This window comes from Podarcis tiliguerta, assembly GCF_965153285.1.
Source record: "Podarcis tiliguerta genome assembly, chromosome: 2".
NCBI classification, from domain to species: domain Eukaryota; kingdom Metazoa; phylum Chordata; class Lepidosauria; order Squamata; family Lacertidae; genus Podarcis; species Podarcis tiliguerta.
In genome coordinates, this window is record NC_139535.1 from 16772569 (window position 1) to 16795181 (window position 22613).

The window sequence follows — 22613 nt, forward strand, 5'->3', positions numbered from 1 at the left end:
TATGCCACCACTGCAGCAAGAATTCCTTTTTTAATAATAATTTTTATTAATTTCAACATATTGATTATCAATCATACAATAGAACTTCACTTCTTATACAATCTTTTTGGACTTCTATCAGCACCTCTGATGATCCTCCATTCTTATCACTTCTTCTGCATTTCTTAAATTCATATTGCCTTTAATTATCTTAACTAACAATTCTCCTCATTACCTTTTTTGCAATATTTCAAATAGTTCATCTTACAAACCTACTAGCGTAATCTGATCATCACAGTTACTTTTCAAATAGTCCGTAAATTTACACCAGTCTTCTGTGAATCTCTGGTCACGCAGGTTTCAAATTCTTCCTGTTAATTTATCTAATTCTGCATAGTCCATCAGTTTCATCCTCCATTCTTCTTTTGTCGGTAACTGCGGCAAGAAGATCAAACCTATCCATTCTGAAGGAAATCAGCCCTGAGTGCTCACTGGAAGGACAGATCGTGAAGCTGAGGCTCCAATACTTTGGCCACCTCATGAGAAGAGAAGACTCCCTGGAAAAGACCCTGATGTTGGGAAAGATGGAGGGCACAAGGAGAAGGGGACGACAGAGGACGAGATGGTTGGATAGTGTCCTCGACGCTACAAACATGAGTCTGACCAAACTGCAGGAGGCAGTGGAAGACAGAAGTGCCTGGCATGCTCTGGTCCACGGACACGATTAAACAACTAAACAACAACAACAAAAAAGGTGGAAATCACAAAAATTACCAATGATCGGGGAGTGGCAGATGAAGATGATGGACTATGCGGAGTTAGCCAAACTGACTGTGAGGATCTGTAACCCACCAAGTCGATCAGAAATTTTAGAGACTGTTTGGAGTAAATTTATTGAGTACCCAAGAGACTATTGCAAAAATGTGAAGACACTAGCAGGACTGATATGAATCTTGCCACATAATATAAAAATAGTATCTGACCATGGATAATAGAAGGACTTGAGATATATTGAAGGACAGAAACTGACAGCAGAAATGTGTATATAATTTATCAGGAAATTAGAAACCAGTTGAAGGGAGGGAGGGAAGTCATGAGCTCGGTGGAGCAAATGTTTTAGAAATGGCTATTATAATGTTGTTATATTTTATGTTTTTATTTTATTAATGAAAATAATAAAAATTATATGGAAAAAAAAGAGAGTCAAGGTTCCTGGCAGACCCAGGAAGTTCAGGATAGGGACTCATACACACAGTCAAGGTGCGTATAAAATATTCATCTGAAGCACATTCAAAGCACATTTCTTCGCTTAAACAATTCTGGGCACTGCAGCAAACCCCTCCCAGTGTTGCAATTCTAGGCTTGCCATACGTCAGGAAAATTCCCGACATGTCCTGGTTTTCGGGTTTAAAAATGGCATCAGATGGGCAAAGCAGTGGTAACAGCTCAAAAAGCTGTTAGGAACTCCCAGGTGTCATGAATTTTACTTTTTGAAGTTTGGCAACCCTAGCTGGAGCTCCCTCTTGCAATGCACCCCAGTTGCTATTGCAACATCTCTGCTGCCACCTGCTGGTTGGAGTTCCTTGCTAAACTGCTATCAAATTATGGATCTAGAAGGACCTACTCATTGGTTGCATCCCCAAATTGACTGTGAAAAAAGCCTGATGGGACAGGCTGCCATTGGCGCATCTGGACCTTTGGAGAAGCTGGATCATTCTAGATTAGAATCTATTTGTGTATTAATCCCTATTTTCTTAATCTGTTGCTGATCCACTAGTTGTTAGTGGAATAAATCTCATTGCCTGCACATGCCTTAGGAATGGGTGTATATTCTTGGAAAGCTGCTTCTGAAAAATCCAAATTGGAGTTCCAGGTCGCTCTTTCCCTGTATTTGTGGACATTTGTATCACTCCATGGCCAAAGGACAGAAGCATTGAAATAACTTTGGGCTGAATCCTTTTAAGTTCTACTCAGAGCGGACACATGGAAATCAATGGTCCGATCATAGTCATGTCCTTTAATTGTAGTGGGTCTCCTCTGAGTATGACTTATTTTGGAGGCAGCCCTTTGTCTTCCCCCCTGCACCTTCTCCCAATTTATGTAAAAGCAAAGTCTCTCTGACCCCTGACATACATTCAGATCCTGCCAAGATGTAGCCTCCTCCCACCGGGTGAGCAAAGCCAGTTGGTCATTGACTTTTGCTTACGTACAGATGGGCAGATGCTCACACGCCCAGGTGTTTTTCATAAGAGTCTCTGGATCCTCAGCAGTACCTAACTTTCCTCTTCAGAGTGAGTTGCAGGGGATACTGAGGAGCAGGAGAACCCCATCAGGGTGAGTCTGTAAGGAACAGAAATGCGATGTGAGCTGGCCATGGGGGTTAACTCAGAACATTACCAAAAACTGGAACCACAGCAACTCTAGATCACAAATCAGAGTGTCTCTTAAAATGGATGAGAATGGGGAAATGTTCTCTGTAGAACAGGTAGAAGACCTGCCATAGGAAAGGAAATCACAAACTTGAGTTCTAGCAGTGTCAATGTTGTTGTTGTTTTTACCTTTTTCTGGGTTGGGTTTGTCTTTGGCAATTTCAGTGATAACCCCTTCTGTCAAACTGTACAACAATAGATCTGGAGAAACCTTATTTGTGGAATAGCTGAAGTACAGTTTGGAGATGCTTTGAGTATCCAGGTGTTCATTCCCCAGGAGATTTGAGCAAGGCGAAGATACTTCTCAGTGTCTCCATTTAAGGTGTACTGTAGCTACACCTTATCATGGACAGATGTGCATGACTGAGAGATGTGATACACCCAGTTACCTGTTGCATTCATAATTTAGAGGAACCAAAACTTTTGTTAATTAAAATAGGAATTAATAACTATTTATTTAATGGTATTTAATGGTACAGGGACTAGAAACCATCAAAATACCAGGAAAATCTGGACAGTGTCCCCTGGCACCTTAAAGAGTTTTTATTGTGTGTTTTATTGAGTTTTATTGTGTTCTTATGTAGGAAGGGACATACAAAAAGCAGATTTGTTTGATACTGAGGTTTCCATTTGGGTTTCTTCTTGTATTCAGGCTTGGTTGCATTATTCAAATGTCCCATATTCTATTGTTTCCCACCCCACCCTTATTTCTGATTCATTCAGCTGCAGCCGCTATGTGTTGTTTCCGGGCTTCACCCTCCTCCTTGTGCCTACTCCTCTTCCTCCTGGCTTCCAGCTCTGCCTCTGAAGATGATACTGTGGTGGTCACCAGCAGCGGTCCCATTAAAGGCAAAATACTCCCAGCTGGCTCTGGCTCTGTGACCGCCTACCTGGGCATCCCCTATGCTGAGCCCCCCATAGGCAAACTGCGTTTCCAGAAGCCAGTTCCACATCAGCCGTGGAGCCAGGTCTTGGAGGCCACCAGCTTTGGCAATTCTTGCCTTCAGGTAAACATTGAAAAAATGCCATTTGCAGAGCTATTTGCTGCTAACACACCACTTTCAGAGGACTGCCTCTTCCTCAACATCTGGGTGCCCCATCCACGGCCAGCCACACCAGTGCCCATCCTCCTTTGGATCTACGGCGGGGGTTTCATCATTGGCACAGCCTCTTTGGATATGTACAATGGGGCCTTGTTAGCAGCTACAGAGAATGTCATTGTGGCCTCCATGAATTACCGCGTGGGGACCCTAGGTTTCCTGTACATGCCGCCAGATGCCCCAGGAAACGTTGGCTTGTGGGACCAGCATCTGGCTCTGAAGTGGGTGGGTGAGAACGCAGCTGTGTTTGGCGGTGATGCAGCCCGGATAACTCTTTTTGGCGAAAGTGCTGGAGGGGCCGCAGTTGGTTTCCACCTGCTTTCACCGGCAAGCCAACCCCTTTTTGCCCGTGCTGTGCTTCAGAGTGGAGTTCCCAATGCCCCCTGGAGTTGGAAGACTCCTGAAAATGCCCTAAGAGATTCAGCGATGGTGAGTGGCCTTGTGGGGTGCCCTAAAGCTAACCACAGTGCTATGGTAAGCTGCCTACAGGGGTTGGAAATGAACAGCAAAATGTTTGATGCCTTGCAAACTTTCTTCTCATTGACAACGGATGGGGAGTTCCTCCCAGATGACCCCCCAAAGCTGCTGGAGAGTGGCCTTGTTCACGGCAAACCCATTCTCACTGGCGTCACTGCTGATGAAGGGTCAACTATGGTATTTTTTATGTTTCCTAACATGACATCGAAGGATGCAATACTGACCCGGGAGCAGGCCCTTAAAGCAGTCAATGGAACTCTGAAAGGAGCAACCAAACAAAATGTTGACCAGGATGTGATACAGAAGTACACTGAAGGTAGCCATGGGCCGGAACAATATCGTTTGGCCATGAGTCATTATATGGAAGATTTCTTCTTTGTGTGCCCTCTGCTTGAGTTTGCTGAGAAGGTGGGGAAAGATAAGAACCAAGTTTATGTTTACTCTTTCGACCACCGCAATCCCGACTCTATTTGGCCTGAATGGGCGGGGACACCTCATGGAGCTGAGGTACCTTACTTGTTTGGAAGCGTGGAATTAGTGTTGCAAACAAACCGGTCGGAGGTGAAGGCCGCTGAAGCCGAATTGAGCCGCCAAGTGATGCGATACTGGGCAGAATTTGCCAGAAGCGGGTAAGGCATTAATCAAACACTTTCGGGTCATCTGTGTCATTGATGGCACCTTTGCACAGGTTGTGAATGTGGTTCAGCTTGAATGTTGTGGGTTGTCCACCTCCCAGCATGTTTCCTTTGCTAAAAGGCTTCCATTTTGTGGAGGACGGGTGGGATTCTCTCTGCCCAGTCATTGGGCGCCTCCCTCCCCAGTTCACCCCTCTCACCTGTTTGGTTCTGTGCCATCCTTGAGGGCTTTTCTCAGACTGGAATATGTCCTTAAAGTGAAGTAATATTTCTTGCATGCCTCGATGGAGAGATAGATGTTTTCATGGCAGGAATGTAGCCTATTGTACAAGGCAAGGGTCACATCCATTGACTGGCTCACTAAAGCTTATGTATGAGGTAATTTGGCCCCTGCTCTGAAAGGCGTTCTCCACCTCTGCTGTAGTTATCATGGACACTGCCTGACTGCACCTGTGAGTAAGCTTCTACCACAGCATGTGTGATCCTGGGTTGGAGGGCACCATTTTGAGAAACACAGCCATTTTTCCTAATGAGAATCTGTTGCCCATATACAGGACTGCTGTCGGCAACTGGAATCCTTGCACAGCTGCCCACTTCTGATGTCGGCTATGGGGCAACTTTTGGCTATTTGTGGCATAGCACTCCCGGCAACACTGGGAGCAGGGTTTAGACAGCATTTAAATCCTGGTTTGGCTTATCTGTTTATTACATTATACAACACTGGAAGCTTCACCCTGCAAACCAATCTGAGGCTGAGATACGGCTCTGATTTCTTTGTTTCCTCTACAGGAATCCCACTGGGTCCATGGGAGATGAGGCACAGTGGCCTGTCTACAGCGCCGCAGAGCAGAAGTTTTTCCACATTGGGACAGATGTGGCAGTCCAGCTCAAACGGATGTCACCTAGCCCACAATGCGATTTCCTGAGCTCCTTGCATTCTAAGGCCACACAAACAGGTGTGATCAGGGCCCTTTTAGGAAAGGAACCATATGCAGTTCCCAGCTCTGGATTAGAATCACAGAATTGTAGAGTTGGAACAAACCCCAAAGATCATTTAGTGCAAGCCCCTGCAATACAGATATAGGCAGGTGGCTCGTGAGGGGATGAGACCAGTGGCCTTGGCGTGATCAGAACCATGCTCCTACTGCAACTACTAGAAGGGATATCACTGAGAGTAGGCAATATTTCTGTGAGGGCTGCACAAAGAGGTGGCATTGTGGGGCATATGTTCTGGGCCCACACCCCAGGAGAGGGACCACGGACAGGATCCTTCCCCACATGCTTCTCTTCTTCACTGTTGCAACCTGCTTGTACACTTGCCTGTCACCCTGGCTCAGACAAGGGGTGGGTGGGTGGGTGAAAAGGCAAAGCAGCGGATGTCCCTGTCTGCTTGCCTCTCAATCTGGCAAACAAGCCGGTGATAGCAATGAGGAGAAAGATGAATAATACCAGCCGGTGAAAATGCCAGGGTGGGTAAGAGAAGGGGCCTCATGACGTGTGCTTTGTTCAAGGGCCCTCTGAAACGTGGAACCAGTGCTATCTTCTGTGAGCCCAGAATGTTCCAGAACAAGGCCCAAATATGTCCCTTTTTAAGAAAGAGTTGCCTCAGCATAGCAGGCACCAGTGCTGAAAGCAGATCATCATCTAGCTGTTCTTTCTCACATCACGGTCCTGTTCAGTTCTCCTCACGGCCACTTCAAGAAATTGAGGACGGCTTTCTTTTATCAAAGGTTCTCCACAAACTCTCCACAACAGTATTGTTCCCTCAGTACTCCAAGGTTCCTCTTCTCCTCTCCCCTCACTGGCTTAACCACCCTCCAAAGGTCATTCTCCCAACACCCCAAATCCCTTAGCAACAGGTGCCAAGGCTGCCCCAAACCCTCAGCCTTCACTTGCTTACAATTCAATTCTTTTCCTTGTTTTCCCAGGCAACTGGCCTCATGAAACATATTAAAACAGCAAGAACATTAAACAACCTAATAAAATGATGCAAATAGATAAATTATCTTCCACACATATTTTCATGAGTCCTTTTCCACCTAAATTGCCGGCAGCCTCAGGAATGTGAGGAACTGAATTTAAGAATGAAGAAATGAGAAACTGGGAGAACCAAAATTGGCAGATCTGTCTATCTTTAGTGGCTACTGTGTGTGGTGTAGTGGTTAAGAGCGGTAGTCTCGTAATCTGGGGAACCGGGTTCGCGTCTCCGCTCCTCCACATGCAGCTGCTGGGTGACCTTGGGCCAGTCACACTGAAGTCTCTCAGCCCCACTCACCTCACAGAGTGTTTGTTCTGGGGGAGGAAGGGAAAGGAGAATGTTAGCCGCTTTGAGACTCCTGAAGGGGAGTGAAAGGCGGGATATCAAATCCAAACTCTTCTACTGGTCAGGGATGATCACCACAGGCCAACAACATCTGGAGGGCCACAGGTTCCCCATCCTCTGCTTTTTAAAAAAGGCCTCATCAGTTCCCACAGCATTCTGGTACAGAAGACATGATGGCTGCATGCTGTGGAAAAGGAAACCTTGTTATTCTCATTGTAGGAGAAGCGGCAATGATTTTGTTTTTTTAAAAAATAAATTGGTAAAGTGAGGGGCGGAAAGGAACACCTGTTCCCCTCAGCCACCTCTGAGAGCTTTGCCCCTGAAGCAGCTTAAGACCCCATCTTCAGTGGGGCATGAAGGGTACCATAAAAATGTGGGGAGGGGGGTTCCGCTTTTGCTTAAAAACAAAAGTCAGGAGACTGAGCAATCTCTTGCATGGATAGCTGTCTGACCTTCTGCTTATCAGTACTTTCCCTCTGCCCCACCTTTGTCTTTTGCAGAAAAATCTCCAGAAGTTCCTGCTTCATCTACTTTGGAGAAAGATGTGCACAGTGCGACCGAAACTTAGAAAGGCAGAACAAGAAATATCTTGCAGCAAGTGAAAATGGAAGCTGTGAAATGGGGAAAATCATGCCTTAGAAACAGTTTCAGCTAGGCCTGCTTCTTAACACAACTATTCACAACGCAGCTGCTCATTGGGACAAAATGGACTGAAGAAAAAAAACAAATGGTTCGATAGGCAGTTGATGAAAATGTTTTGTTGTTGTTTAGTCATTTAGTTGTGTCCGACTCTTCGTGACCCCATGGACCAGAGCACGCCAGGCACTTCTGTCTTCCACTGTCTCCCGCAGTTTGGTCAAACTCATGCTGGCAGCTTCGAGAACACTGTCCAACCATCTCATCCTCTGTCGTCCCCTTCTCCTTGTGCCCTCCATCTTTCCCAACATCAGGGTCTTTTCCTGGGAGTCTTCTCTTCTCATGAGGTGGCCAAAGTATTGGAGCCTCAGCTTCACGATCTGTCCTTCCAGTGAGCACTCAGGGCTGATTTCCTTAAGAATGGAGAGGTTTGATCTTCTTGCAGTCCATGGGACTCTCAAGAGTCTCCTCCAGCACCATAATTCAAAAGCATCAATTCTTCGGCGATCAGCCTTCTTTATGGTCCAGCTCTCACTTCCATATGGCCTATAGGACTCCTTTATGCTGATGTCAGTCATGCATCCCCTAGGCAGCAAGGCCTAGCCTGTGCATTCTAGAGAGGCTCTTCAAACGTTCAGTATAAACAGGTAGCGAGTGCTTGAGTGGGACTGAAACTGAAAGGAATGAAGTGAGTACAGCCTCGTTCTCTCAGAGGGCAGCCAGATTACCCCTTTGTCATCGTTCACATTCATAGGATTTTCCAACCACCACAAGAAGATATCAAGATTAGGGATCCTTGAAGCTTTTGTTCCGTCTGAATTTTTCATTGAACAAATGTAAATGTGTCCGTCCTGAAAGAAATATGCAGATCAGAACACAGGCAGACTTTGGTTTTCACAGTTCACTAAATACTGCATACTGGGTTTCAGCTCAGATACATACCAAAATGCATATTAAAAAGGGATGTGCTTAGTTGAAATGTGTAGATAAAGGCAGACTTTGTGAGGAAATATATACGTTCGAAAATAATGCAAGTGTTTGGTGTTTTATTGTTGTTGTTGTTGTTGTTGTTGTTGTTGTTGTTGTTAAAAGGAATGACAGGAATGATAGCTAAATCTATGCAGGTCTTTCCAAGAAGCGAGGTTCCCAGATGTGCTGGGAGTGTAAAATATTTGGCAGCTGAGCTATTGTGTGACACACTCACTTTGCCATTACTGTTCCTTTGGCCTCTAATTAACCACCCCATTTAATAATAATAATAATAATAATAATAATAATAATAATAATAATAATTTATTTATACCTCACCCATCCGGCTGGGCTTCCCCAGCCACCCTGGGCGGCTTCCAACAAATTATTAAAATACAGTAATGCATCAAACATTAAAAGCTTCCCTAAGCAGGGCTGCCTTCAGATGTCTTCTCAAAGTCTGGTAGTTCTTGTTCTCTTTGACATCTGGTGGGAGGGCATTCCACAAGGCGGGTGCCACAACCGAGAAGGCCCTCTGCCTGGTTCCCTGTAACTTGGCTTCTCGCAGTGAAGGAACTGTCAGAAGGCCCTCGGCGCTGGACCTCAGTGTCTGGGCAGAACGATGGGGGTGGAGATGCTACTTCCGATATACTGGACCGAGGCCGTTTAGGGCTTTAAAGGTCAGCACCAACACTTTGAATTGTGCTCGTAAATGTACTGGGAACCTATGTAGGTCTATCAATGTGGTCTTGGTGGCTGCTCCCAGTCACCAGTCTAGCTGCTGCATTCTGGATTAGTTGCAGTTTCCGGGTCACCTTCAAGGTAGCCCCACATAGAGCGCATTACAGTAGTCCAAGCGAGAGGCAACCAGAGCATGCACCACCCTAGCGAGGCAGTCTGGGGGCAGGTAGGGTCTCAGCCTGCGTACCAGGTGGAGCTGGTAAACAGGGCTGCCTTGGACACAGAATTGACCTGCGCCTCCATGGGCAGCTGAGAGTCCAAAATGACTCCCAGGCTGCACACCTGATCCTTAAGGGGCACAGTTACTCCATTCAGGACCAGGGAGTCCTCCACACCTGCCTGCCTCCTGTCCTTCAAAACCAGTACTTCTGTCTTGTCAGGATTCAGCCTCAATCTGTTAGCTGCCATCCATCCTCCAACCGCCTCCAGACACTCACACAGGACCTTCACTGGTTCTGATTTGAAAGAGAGGCAGAGCTGTGTATCATCTGCATATTGATGGACACCCAGCTCAAACCCCCTGATGATCTCTCCCAGCGGCTTCATATAGATGTCAAAAAGCATGGGGGAGAGGACGGAACCCTGAGGCACCCCACAGGGGTCTGAACACTCACCCCCCACTTTCTGAACACGGCCCAGGAGGAAGGAGTGGAACCACTGTATAACAGTGCCCCCAGCCCCTCTAGACGGTCCAGAAGGATGTTATGGTCGATGGTGTCAAATGCCGCTGAGAGATCCAGCAGAACTAGGAAACAGCTCTCACCTTTGTCCCTAGCTCACTGGAGATAATCAACCAGTGCGACCAAGACAGTTTCAGTCCCATGATGAGGCCTGAATCCCGACTGGAAGGGATCCAAATGGTCCGCGTCTTCCAGGCATGCCTGGAGTTGTTCAGCAACCACTCGCTCAATCCCCTTGCCCAAGAATGGAAGATTTGAGACTGGGCGATAGTTGGCCATATTGGCCACATCTAAAGATGTTTTTTTAAGAAGCGGTTTGATAACTGCCTCTTTCAGCGGGTCTGGGAAGGCTCCCTCGCAGAGAGAAGCATTCACCACCCCACGAAGCCCATCGCCCAGCCCTTCCCGGCTAGCTTTTATAAGCCAGGATGGACAAGGATCAAGGAGACAGGTGGTTGGTTTCACTTGTCCAAGCAGCCTGTCCACATCCTCGGGGGTAACAGATTGGAACTGATTCCATACAACTTAACTTACATGATCTATATTTTAAATAGCATGGAAAGAGTTTACCAGCCATAATATTTTTTTAAATTGAAATGTTTTAAAGAAATCCTAGTGACAATCTCCTTCACCTCCAGGTAAGTGACCTACTGGTTAACCAGTGAATCAGTAGAACCAGGCTGCCCAGTGCTTATGCTGGAACAGAGACCCAGTAGACGTTCCTATCTTGTTGGACTACATTTGCTATTATCTCTACCCATTCTCTTCTGGTGGGAGTTGCAGCTAAACAATAGATGGAGGGCCACAGGATCTTCAGCCCTGGCTTTGTACAACCAGAGGGAGAAAACTGGGATTCATTACAGGTATAGTTGTAAATCTGTATAGAAAAGAATAAACCTCATAGAGTGGTGGAAGCATAAAGCGCAGGGAAAAAAGTAGGGATAAAACTAGGTTTGAACCCAGCATGCCTCAAACATGGACACGTTGGAAAGAGTTGCATGCCAGCAGGATCCCGGTGCTTATGCAGGATTCAGTTTCCTTGGAATGATGGACAGTGGAGACTGTAAAATAGTGGGTAGCCATAGCAGACGACGCAGCGATTTCTCCAAAGCAGCTCTTTATTTGTAAGCTGGAACAGAACTGAACAGCAAACTGCTCAGCCGGCCTGCTTTTATAGGCAGCCGGCTGTCAACATGGTAGCAACAACAACCCAGGGTTTCCCGCCTAAAGTAACTGACGTGGACCTGAGTGAAAACTATATACACAACACTCTTTTTGGCCAGGGTGAGAACTTCAATACATAACAGAGACGGTGGTGCTTTTAGGATATATGAATAAATATCATTGCCTGCAATGATATCTTCGGAATGGGTGTGTATTGTTTGAAAGCTGCTACTTAAAAATCCAAAATGGAGTTCCAGGTTTCTTAAATGAGGGGTTGTTGTGGTTCCTATCCAGAAGACAATATAACCCCTATGAGCCAAGCCCTCGTGTAGTCCCATGTTGCCCACCCATGGCAGAGCTCAGTGCCAGGAGTGGCCAGCCAACCAGTCAAGTCTCAGGGTGGGTGGGTATTTGCCTGGAGGCAGAGTCCGTAAGCAAAGTTCAGCCCAGTCCTAAAGTCAGGAGTATCTCAGTTCACATAGTCAAATGGTCCGGGGGATCAAGGAAGCTGAGAGTCCAGGGTCACAAGAAGCAAAAAGCAGCAAGGTCTGGCCAGGAACAACAAATGTTGTTTCTAGCAACTGACTGAGGCTGGGAAGCTGCTTAAGAAAGCTGGAGCCAGCTGGTTCTCCTCAGGAGCAAGAAGGGTGATCAGCAGCAGGTGGAGTCACTCTGCCTTCTGCTCCTTCAGGCTGCTGCTCAGCAGGTGAAGCCGACTCCTGGCCCATGACAAGCCCTTTGTGCTGACAGAAGAGTCACACAAGTTTTCACTGAAGCACTGTATCTTGTTCTGAGAGCCAGGCTGTATTTGTGGACATTGGTATTACTCTGTAGCCAAAGGACAGGAGGATGGCAATAACTTTGGGCTGAATCCTTTTAAGTTCTACTCAGAGCAGACGCATGCAAATCAATGGTCCTATCAGAGTCATGTCCTTTAATTGTAGTGGGTCTCCTCTGAGTATGACTTATTTTGGAGGCAGCCATTTGTCTTCCCCCCTGCACCTTCTCCCAATTTATGTAAAAGCAAGGTCTCTCTGACCCCTGACATACATTCGAATCCTGCCAAGGTGAAGCCTCCTCCCACCGGGTGAGCAAAGCCAGTCGGTCATTGACTTTTGCATACGTACAGATGGGCAGATGCTCACACGTCCAGGTGTTTTTCATATAAGGGTCTGGATCCTCAGCAGTACCTAACTTTCCTCTTCAGAGTGAGCTGCAGGGGATACTGAGGAGCAGGAGAACCCCATCAGGGTGAGTCTGTAAGGAACAGAAATGTGATGTGAGTTGGCCATGGGGGATAACTCAGAAGATTACCAAAAACTGGAGGCACAGCAACTCTAGACCACAAATCAGAGTGCCTCTAAAAATGAATGAGAAAGGGGGAATGTTCTTTGGAGAACAGGTAGAAGACCTGGCATAGGAATGTAAATCAGAAACTTGAGTTCTAGCAGTGTCAATGTTGTTGTTTTTTTACCTTCTTTTGGTTGGGTTTGTCTTGGGTGTTTTGAATGATAGCCCCTTCTGCCCAACTGTACAGCAGTAATTCTGGAGGAACTTCACCCATAGAATGGCTGAAGGACAGTCTGATGATGCTTTGAGTAACTGGGTGTGGATGCCCCAGCAGATTTGAGGAAGAAGGAGCCTCTTTTCAATTTCTCCAAATTACCAAAAATTGGAGCCACAACAACCCTAGACCACAAATCAGAGTGCTTCTAAAAAATGAATGAGAATGGGAGAATAGGTAGAAGATCTGCCATAGGAAAGGAAATCAAAAACTTGAGTTCTAGCAGTGTCAGTACACCCCCCCCTTTTTTGTGGGATGTTTGGAGGTCTTTGGAGATTTGAATGATAACCCCTTCTACCCAACTGTACAGCAGTAGTTGTGGAGAAACTTCACCCATAGTACATTTTGGCAATGCTTTGAGTAATTGGGTGTGGATGCCCCAGCAGATTTGAACAAGAAGGGGACTCTCTTCAATTTCTCCATTTAAGGTGTAGCTGTTACGATAGATGTGCATGATCGATAGATGGCTTGTGTTATTTTATTTATATTTATTTTTTATTTATTTAATAAAAAAATATTTTTAAAAACCTGCAAAGTGGTTTACCAAAACAAAAAACAAAAAAACACCACAGCAGTAGAATCAAGAAAAATCAACAACCCTACTTTAAAACATACAAAAGCTAAAATATTAAGATTACAATTACTTCAACTTCCTAAGCATCTAGGTATGCTTGCCTAACGAAGAATGCTTTTAGTAGGTGCCCGAAAAGAGTCTCGCAAAGGCACGTGCTTTGTTGCAATAGGCGGGGAGTTCCAAATTGCAGGTGCTGTCACAGTAAACAATGCGGTACAGAAATTATGTGGAACCTGTAGTAGTGCTTGAAACTACCGAAGGGGAGGTTTTATTTATTGTGATTTCACCATGCTTTGTATTATCCGAAAAGGAAAACATTTATTTAAAAAACAGGACTGCACAGCAGCAATCTAGTCTCATCATGATGAGTGGGACTTATTCCCGAGCCCAAGGTGCATAAGATAGGCTGCAATCCTATGCACCCCTTGCATCCAACTTGTGCCTAAAACTCTGCACAAGCTGCACCAGAGAATTGTAGAGTTGGAAGGGACCCCTGAAGGTCATTTAGCCAAACCCCTGGGGCAATGCAGGAATTTCAACTAGACCATCCCTGACCGACGGCCATCCTTCTTCTGTTTTTCCCCTCAGCCAGGACATGCAACAACGGAGACTGGAGGTGGGGGAAAAGATAAATTTTGACAACGGGGCAGATTAGTCAGGCACGCGCAGGCACAGCTTGAAGACTTTACACAGAGAGGAACCCCGCACGGGTTTCCCTACATGTAACGCAACAGGCAGGGAGCCAGCTCAGATAGCGAGACATTGCGGGAGGAGAGGACAAAAGAGTACCAAAGTCCACCCATTTTATCCTCTTTGGGATGGTGGTGCTAGGGCTCTGGTACCACCCTCCCCAAAATATTTACTTGTCTTCAATGTACAGTGGTGCCCCGCAAGATGAATGCCTCGCAAGACGGAAAACCTGCTAGACGAAAGGGTTTTCTGTTTTGGAGGTGCTTCGCAAAACGAATTTGCTATGGGCTTGCTTCGCAAGGCGAAAATGTCTTGCGATTCCTGGGGTTTCCCCCCCCTCCCCCCCTTTTCCCCCAAGCCCCTAAACCGCTTAACAGCTGTTTGCTAAGCCGCTTAACAGCTGATCTAAGCCTCTTATCAGCTGATCTAAGCCGCTAATAGCCTTTTAGCAGCTAATCCGCTAATCCCTTAAACCTTTAATAGCCGCTAATAGCCGCTAAACCGCTAATAGCACTAATCCGCTAATGGGTTTGCTTCGCAAGACGAAAAAAACCGCAAGACGAAGAGACTCGCGGAACGGATTCTTTTCGTCTTGCGAGGCACCACTGTATTGTTACCACTGTTATTCTATCGTACAGATCCTTTTTTACTTAAAGACTTTCTCGAAAATTAGAACGGCAGAAGTAATCAGTAGCATAGATATCAAAGGAAAGGTGAGTCCCTAATAGATACAAGGGAGACACAGATACACAAGCACACAGAAGTAAACAACCCAGCCTTGGGGAGAGGGGTGGGAATGTACACTTTGCTGTACTTAGCCTCGAGATGGGAGTCTGAAAGGGCTTAAAAAATAAAAAACAAAAGTCTTGTGTCTAGGAATATTTTTCTGCAAAAGCATCAGACTAGTTGTGGAAAGTGTGAACTTCATTAGTAGACCCTATTTAAAGGAATTGGTCAGTTAGCCACAGAATTGCTTTGCTGATTTTTCTCATCTTCTTTTAATTACACAACTGCTTTGGGGGGGTCCTAGCTTCATGCAGGGAAGATTGGGGGCAAAGGGGAGGCTGCCCTGATGAGTGCTCAGGGCGGCATTGAGCTCCTCCTCCTGGTGCCACGCATGGGCAAAACTGGGCGGTGGCACTGCCACTGTCCCAAAAGCTCCGCTTTTGGGGGAAGCAGAGGCTTTTCAGAGGGGGATTGGGGCCTGAAGGGGGTGTGCAGGACAGGCAGCGGCCTTGGCAGGCTTTCCCAGCAGCCCGGAAAGGCGGCCTATGTGAAGAAAATGAGACTAGGCTGAGTAGATTCGGCCTTGCCTTGCCTTCGCCCCACCTCCAACCCAGCTGGCCAATCGGCTGCATGCAGGAGGCGGGGTGAAGGCAAGACAAGGCCTAATCTACTCAGCCTAGTCTCATTTTCTTCGCATAGGCCGACTTTCCAGGACCTGGGAAGCCCAGCAGAGGTTAGGGCAGTTAATAAAAAAACATTTTATTTTTTTTAAAAAATGCCTGCTCCAAAGGTCTTATCTTACTACACTAGGGATTATATACCTATATCTGAAATTTCATGCATATCGGTACATATCTTGACCCTGCTCCAATGAATTGAAATTCCAGCCTTCACTACATAGGAAAACGGCTGAGTAAACAGCTAGTTTTGTGGAGGAGGGTCAAGATATTAACTGATATGCATGAAATTTCATATACTGTGGTACCTCGGGTTAAGAACTTAATTTGTTCCGGAGGTACGTTCTTAACCTGAAACTGTTCTTAACCTGAAGCACCACTTTAGCTAATGGGGCCACCCGCTGCTGCCGTGCTGCCGGAGGACAATTTCTGTTCTCATCCTGAAGCAAAGTTCTTACCCGAGGTACTATTTCTGGGTTAGCGGAGTCCGTAACCTGATGCGGATGTAACCTGAAGCGTATGTAACCTGAGGTACCACTGTATAGCTATATAATCCCTAGTGTAGTAAGATAAGACCTTTGGAGCAGGCATTTTTTTAAAAAAAGTTTTTTATGAACCGCCCTAGTAGGGCAGTAATTGTTCCTTGATAATTTGTCACCCCCCTCCGTGGTGGCACCTGGGGTGGCCTGCCCCCCCTGCGCCCCGTCCTACGCTGCTGCCCCATGCCACTCATATTTCTGATTCTTTCAGCTGCAGCCGCTATGCCTTGTTTCCGGACTTCACCCTCCTCCTTGTGCCTCCTCCTCTTCCTCCTGGCTTCAAGCTCCGCATCTGAAGATGATACTATGGTGGTCACCAGCAGCGGTCCTATTAGAGGCAAAAGACTCCCGGCTGGCTCTGGCTCTGTGACCGCCTACCTGGGCATCCCCTATGCTGAGCCTCCCATAGGCAAACTGCGTTTCCAGAAGCCAGTTCCACATCAGCCGTGGAGCCAGGTCTTGGAGGCCACCAGCTTTGGCAACTCTTGCCTTCAGTTTAATAACGATTCCTTCCCTGATCGACCCATATGGACTCCAAACACACCACTTTCAGAGGACTGCCTCTTCCTCAACATCTGGGTGCCCCATCCACGGCCAGTCACACCAGTGCCCATCCTTGTATGGATCCATGGTGGGGGTTTTAGCATGAACTCGGCCTCAGCAGATGTCTTAAATGGGGGCTTATTAGCTGCTACAGAGAATGTCATTGTGTGCAACTTGAATTTCCGCATGGGGACCCTGGGTTTCCTATACCTGCCCCCAGCTGCCCCAGGAAATGTTGCATTGTGGGACCAACATCTGGCTCTGAAGTGGGTGAGTGAGAATGCAGCTGTCTTTGGCGGGGATCCAGCTCGGTTGACTCTCCTTGGCTTAGGTGAAGGAGGAGCTTTAGCAGGTTTCCACCTACTTTCACCGGCAAGCCAACCCCTTGTTGCCCGTGGTGTGTTTCATACTGGAGTCCCCACTGCCCACTGGGCCTGGAGGAGTCCGGAAAAGGCTGAAAGAGAATCAGCGATGGTGAGTCAGCTCATGGGGTGTCCTAAAACTAACCACAGTGCAATGGTCAGCTGCCTACAGGGGAAGGAAATTGAGAGCCATGCACTTTCTGAACTCTGTGGTATCAGATCAATAACAACGGATGGGGAATTTCTCACCGATGACCCCCGAAAGCTCCTGGAGAGAGGCATTCAAGGCAAACCCATTCTTACTGGTGTCATGGCTAATGAAGACTCATTCCTGGTATACCTTATGCTTCCTAGTGCTGAAGTAAATGATGGGATCCTGACCTGGGAACAGCTCCTTGAAGGGGTGCTGGAAACTCTGAAAACAGAAGAGGTTGCCAGGGCTATAGCCCTCAAATATGCTGAATACTTTCATGGGCCAGAGCGGTACCGTTTGGCCTTGATTCAGTATTTGGGAGATTATCCCTTTTTATGCCCAGTGATGGAGTTTGCTGCAAAGGCCAGGGAGGTTGGGAGCCCAGCTTATGTTTATTCCTTTAGCCACCGCAGTTCTGGCTTTCCTTGGCCAGAGTGGATAGGGACCCCCCACGGAGCAGAGGTCCCGTACTTGTTTGGAAACTTGGCAGCATCATTGCGGAAAGACCCATCGGAGGCGGAGGTGGAATTGAGCCGGCGAGTGATGAGATACTGGGCGGAGTTTGCCAGAAGCGGGTAAGTCATTAACCTTTCTGTGCCAAGGACCAAGTATGCCAGCCCATATATACAGACATGCCCTTTAATACGTTTAATGCCCCTCTCCGTTTGACAACTGATTGGTGGGATTTCAGGACTGAAAATATTCTAGGGATGACAACTCGATGCTGACAATCATGTAAGTGCTGGATGCTTCACTCTTAAATCAGTCTGAAGTTGTAATGTGGCAATGATTTCTTTGTTGCCTCTATAGGAACCCCACTGAGTCTGCGCCGAATGAGGAACAGTGGCCCGTCTACAACGCCACAGAGCAGAACATCTTCCACATCACCACAGAGGCAGCCCAGCACAAATGGATGCCACCCGGTCCACGATGTGCTTTCTTGGCCACTCATCTAGCAAATGCATTAGAAGCAAGTGAGTTCTCTAAAAACTCCCCATGGCAGTATTGTTCCTTCAGAGCTCCAAGGTTCCTGCTCCTCTCCCAACGCCATCACTGGCTTAACCTCTGGGTTTATGAAACTTTAAAAATACAGCGAGAATATTAAGCTACCAACTGAACATCATATTATCTGCTACACAAATTTTCATGAAAATATATATATATATATATATATGCAGGTTTTGGTGTCCTCGGGTGTCTTCCCGTGTAAAAGTTGGGGTGTCTAGGCGACGTTTCGACGAGGTCTCACTCGTCATCTTCAGGCTGGTGCTTTCGGCTTCTTGTTACTGGAACAGGGCAGGATCTCAGTGTTTGAGTTCCTATAAATACTGTTGAGGAGGTGTGGTGTATAGCCTCCAATGTTCTGGGCAGAGAGGAGGTTCCCAGGCTAGTGTGCCTTTTCTTCTTTTGTTCCTTAATTACTTGAGGGATATCTTGAGTGATTTCTTGAGTGATTTCCTGAATCCCACTTAGGTGGGTCATTAGGTGTGGATTAGTTGCTAAAGCCTTCGTGTCTTGAACTCTTGAACTTTGTGAAGAGTTTTTCTGAGAAGATGGCTGTACTGCACTTGGTTGTGCTCTGGCTTGGCTTCGTGTATAGGGGCGAGCTGTGGTTTTGTGGCCTGTGCCAGCCAGATCTGTGTAGGGATTGCAGGGGGGTGCAGCATCCGGAGGTGCCACCCTGGTTTGGCTACTGGATGGTGTCTGTAATTTATCTGTGGAGAGGGTCTGGGTTTGGGTCTGGTGTGGTTGATTGGTGATGGCGTTCTGTGTGCCTCTGGATCTGGTGTCAGATTTTGTGGGGAGGGCTAATTTCCAGATGTCTGGCAAGCGGGATGTGTCGTCACGCTTGTTCATGTTGTGAGGGTGTTTCTCTATCTCGATGGCTTCCATGATTATTCTCTTGTGGTGATGTTCCATGTTAAAGAGCAATTTGGAATCTGCAAAATTAATTTCGTGTCCTGTTTCTTTCATGTGTTGGAAAAGAGAGGAAGTTTTTTCTTCTTTTTTGACGGCATTCTTGTGTTCTGCGATCCGTGCATTTATTCGTCTGTTTGTTTGTCCAATGTACGTGGCTGGGCAGACTTTGCAGGGTATTTCATAGACCCCTTGGTTTTCCAACTGAATTTTATCCTTGGGGTTTCTGAGGATATTGGCTATTTTTTGGTTGGTGCAAAAGGCTGTTTTGATATTGTGTTTATGGAGGATTTTGCTAATTTTATCTGTAGTGCCCTTGATATAAGGAAGGAGGGCTATGCCATTGTTTTCTTCTGTGTCTGACCAACCACTGCCTAACCAACACGTACTTCATCCACAATGGACAAAGATACAAACAGATAGAAGGAGCACCTATGGGATCACCCCTCTCACCGGTCATCGCTAACCTGTACATGGAACACTTTGAAACCAATGCTTTAGACAAGTCAGAACACAAACCCAAACTTTGGCTCAGATATGTTGACGACACCTTTGTAATTTGGCCACACGGGAAGGAAAAACTGGATAGCTTCCTCACACATCTCAACAGCCTACACCCCAAAATACAATTCACTATGGAAATAGAAGCCAACAACCAACTTCCCTTCCTTGACGTCCTAATCTACAAAAAACCTGATGGCTCCCTAGGACACACTATCTACCGGAAAAAAACACACACCAACCGCTACTTACATGCACAATCACACCACCACCCTGCACAAATAAACTCCGTAGCCAAGACTCTCATCTCCAGAACCAAACGCCTGGCTGACGAAGACCACTTGACAACTGAGTTACAGAATCTCTCAAATGTGTTAATTGCCAATGGATACCAGCAAAACAGGGTTACGAAGCTAATCCAAAAAGAAACACCCCCCAAAAACCAAGACACAGAAGAAAACAATGGCATAGCCCTCCTTCCTTATATCAAGGGCACTACAGATAAAATTAGCAAAATCCTCCATAAACACAATATCAAAACAGCCTTTTGCACCAACCAAAAAATAGCCAATATCCTCAGAAACCCCAAGGATAAAATTCAGTTGGAAAACCAAGGGGTCTATGAAATACCCTGCAAAGTCTGCCCAGCCACGTACATTGGACAAACAAACAGACGAATAAATGCACGGATCGCAGAACACAAGAATGCCGTCAAAAAAGAAGAAAAAACTTCCTCTCTTTTCCAACACATGAAAGAAACAGGACACGAAATTAATTTTGCAGATTCCAAATTGCTCTTTAACATGGAACATCACCACAAGAGAATAATCATGGAAGCCATCGAGATAGAGAAACACCCTCACAACATGAACAAGCGTGACGACACATCCCGCTTGCCAGACATCTGGAAATTAGCCCTCCCCACAAAATCTGACACCAGATCCAGAGGCACACAGAACGCCATCACCAATCAACCACACCAGACCCAAACCCAGACCCTCTCCACAGATAAATTACAGACACCATCCAGTAGCCAAACCAGGGTGGCACCTCCGGATGCTGCACCCCCCTGCAATCCCTACACAGATCTGGCTGGCACAGGCCACAAAACCACAGCTCGCCCCTATACACGAAGCCAAGCCAGAGCACAACCAAGTGCAGTACAGCCATCTTCTCAGAAAAACTCTTCACAAAGTTCAAGAGTTCAAGACACGAAGGCTTTAGCAACTAATCCACACCTAATGACCCACCTAAGTGGGATTCAGGAAATCACTCAAGAAATCACTCAAGATATCCCTCAAGTAATTAAGGAACAAAAGAAGAAAAGGCACACTAGCCTGGGAACCTCCTCTCTGCCCAGAACATTGGAGGCTATACACCACACCTCCTCAACAGTATTTATAGGAACTCAAACACTGAGATCCTGCCCTGTTCCAGTAACAAGAAGCCGAAAGCACCAGCCTGAAGATGACGAGTGAGACCTCGTCGAAACGTCGCCTAGACACCCCAACTTTTACACGGGAAGACACCCGAGGACACCAAAACCTGCATTCCTGTACCCGTGAAAATCTACGAAAGCATATATATATATATATATATATATATATATATATCGCCAGTTGTGTGAAAAATGCAGAGAACTGAATTTAAGAATGGAGAAATGAGAACCTGGGAGAACCAAAATGGGCAGATCTGTTCATCCATAGTGGTTAGTGGTCAAGGATGAGCATTACAAGCCAACATCTGGAGGGTCATGTGTTCCTCCTTTTTCATTTTTTAAAATTCATTTTTAGTCCCCGCAGCGTTCTGGTACAGGCAGTGGCGTAGCGTGGGTTGTCAGCACCCGGGGCAAGGCAAGTAATTTGCGCCCCCTAGCCCGTGAGCCAGGAAGGGGCAGAGAGCTGCGAGTGCGAGCGCGCCCCCCCAGATGTTGCGCCCGGTGCGGCCGGCCCCCCCTGCACCCCCCACGCTACGCCACTGGGTACAGGAGACATGATGGCTAGAGCTTGAGGATCAAAAAGCTTTGCTGTCATCAGTGTAGGATTCACCATGGTGAGACCTTTTCTTTAAAAAGTCAGCAGAGGAAGGGAATACTTGCTCCCCTCAGCCACCTCAGAGTACTTTGCCCTTGAAAGAGCTTAGGGCCCTATCTTCAATGGGGCACAAAGGGTACCATAACAATTCAGAGTGGGAGGATTTCGGCCTGCTTTTGATTTAAAACAGGAAACTAACCAGATCTCCTGCATGAGGAGCGATCTTCTGTTGATCAGTTCTTTCCTCCTACCCTCTCTTTTTTCCATTTGCAGGGAAATCCGAAGAAGGCTGTGTTTCACCCATTCAGGAGAAAGATGTGAAGAATGAGGCCGGAGATAGCGAAAACCAGGCCTCAGGAACAGTTTAGCTAGGCCCACACTTTGTTGGATCTGCAGCCATGTACCAAACATAGCATCGCAACAAACCTGAATGAAGGAAGAAATTACTGTGATATGAATTGAATAAAAATGTAAACCCTCTTTAGGCATTTGGTATCTCCAGAATACTTATGTTTCTTCAAGAAAAATGGGGACCTGGAACAATGGGAATCTGGCACACTTTGTATATATGGATATTGACTGCTTGATTGGCAGAAAAACTGAAGGGAATGGTGTGAGGACAGCCTTATTCTATTAGAGGTTAGCTGGATCAACCCCATTGCCTCCATCCCATTTATAGGATTTTAATGCTTCCACAACAACATATTCATAATGGGGATGCTTGAAACTTCTTTTCCATCTGCATTTTTAAATTGAGCCAATGCTATTGGAAATGATATGCAGATCAGAACACAGGTATCATTTGATTTTCACAGTACACTAAATACTGCAGTCCAGATCTCAGCTCAAAAACATAACAAAATGCATATAAAACGGATACGTTAAGTCTAAATATGTACAGAACACCAAAACATGTACAAAATGCACATTTTGTGGGAGGGAAACACTTTCAAAAGTAAATCAAATGCTGTGTAGTTTTTAAAGTGATTTTTTTTTTTACACTTTAGGGTGGGTTGAAGTGATGAACAAAACTTAAGTGAAACATGCAAGACTGGAGAAGAAATCCACTGATATATTCATCCCCAATTTAGTAATCACTGAATTCAGTAATCACAGTAATCACCTTCCCATAGATCAGCGGTTCTCAACCTGTGGGTCGCC

The 22613-nt window shown here is 46.3% G+C and overlaps 2 protein-coding genes across 2 annotated transcripts; both read left to right on the top strand.

Moving 5' to 3' along the window:
- Positions 1-2166: 2166 nt before the first annotated feature.
- Positions 2167-8608, top strand: LOC310670410 (cholinesterase-like). Its single transcript, XM_083425730.1, has 4 exons — positions 2167-2313; positions 3132-4614; positions 5410-5576; positions 7444-8608. Exons 2-4 carry the CDS (start codon positions 3143-3145, stop codon positions 7509-7511), a joined length of 1707 nt encoding a protein of 568 aa, XP_083281856.1. The 5' UTR covers positions 2167-2313; positions 3132-3142; the 3' UTR covers positions 7512-8608.
- A 3619-nt stretch (positions 8609-12227) lies between these two features.
- Positions 12228-21932, top strand: LOC310670408 (cholinesterase-like). Its single transcript, XM_083425728.1, has 4 exons — positions 12228-12384; positions 16115-17576; positions 17812-17975; positions 21726-21932. The coding sequence occupies exons 2-4, from the start codon at positions 16126-16128 to the stop codon at positions 21818-21820; spliced, it is 1710 nt and encodes a 569-aa protein (XP_083281854.1). The 5' UTR covers positions 12228-12384; positions 16115-16125; the 3' UTR covers positions 21821-21932.
- The last annotated feature ends 681 nt before the right edge of the window (positions 21933-22613 follow it).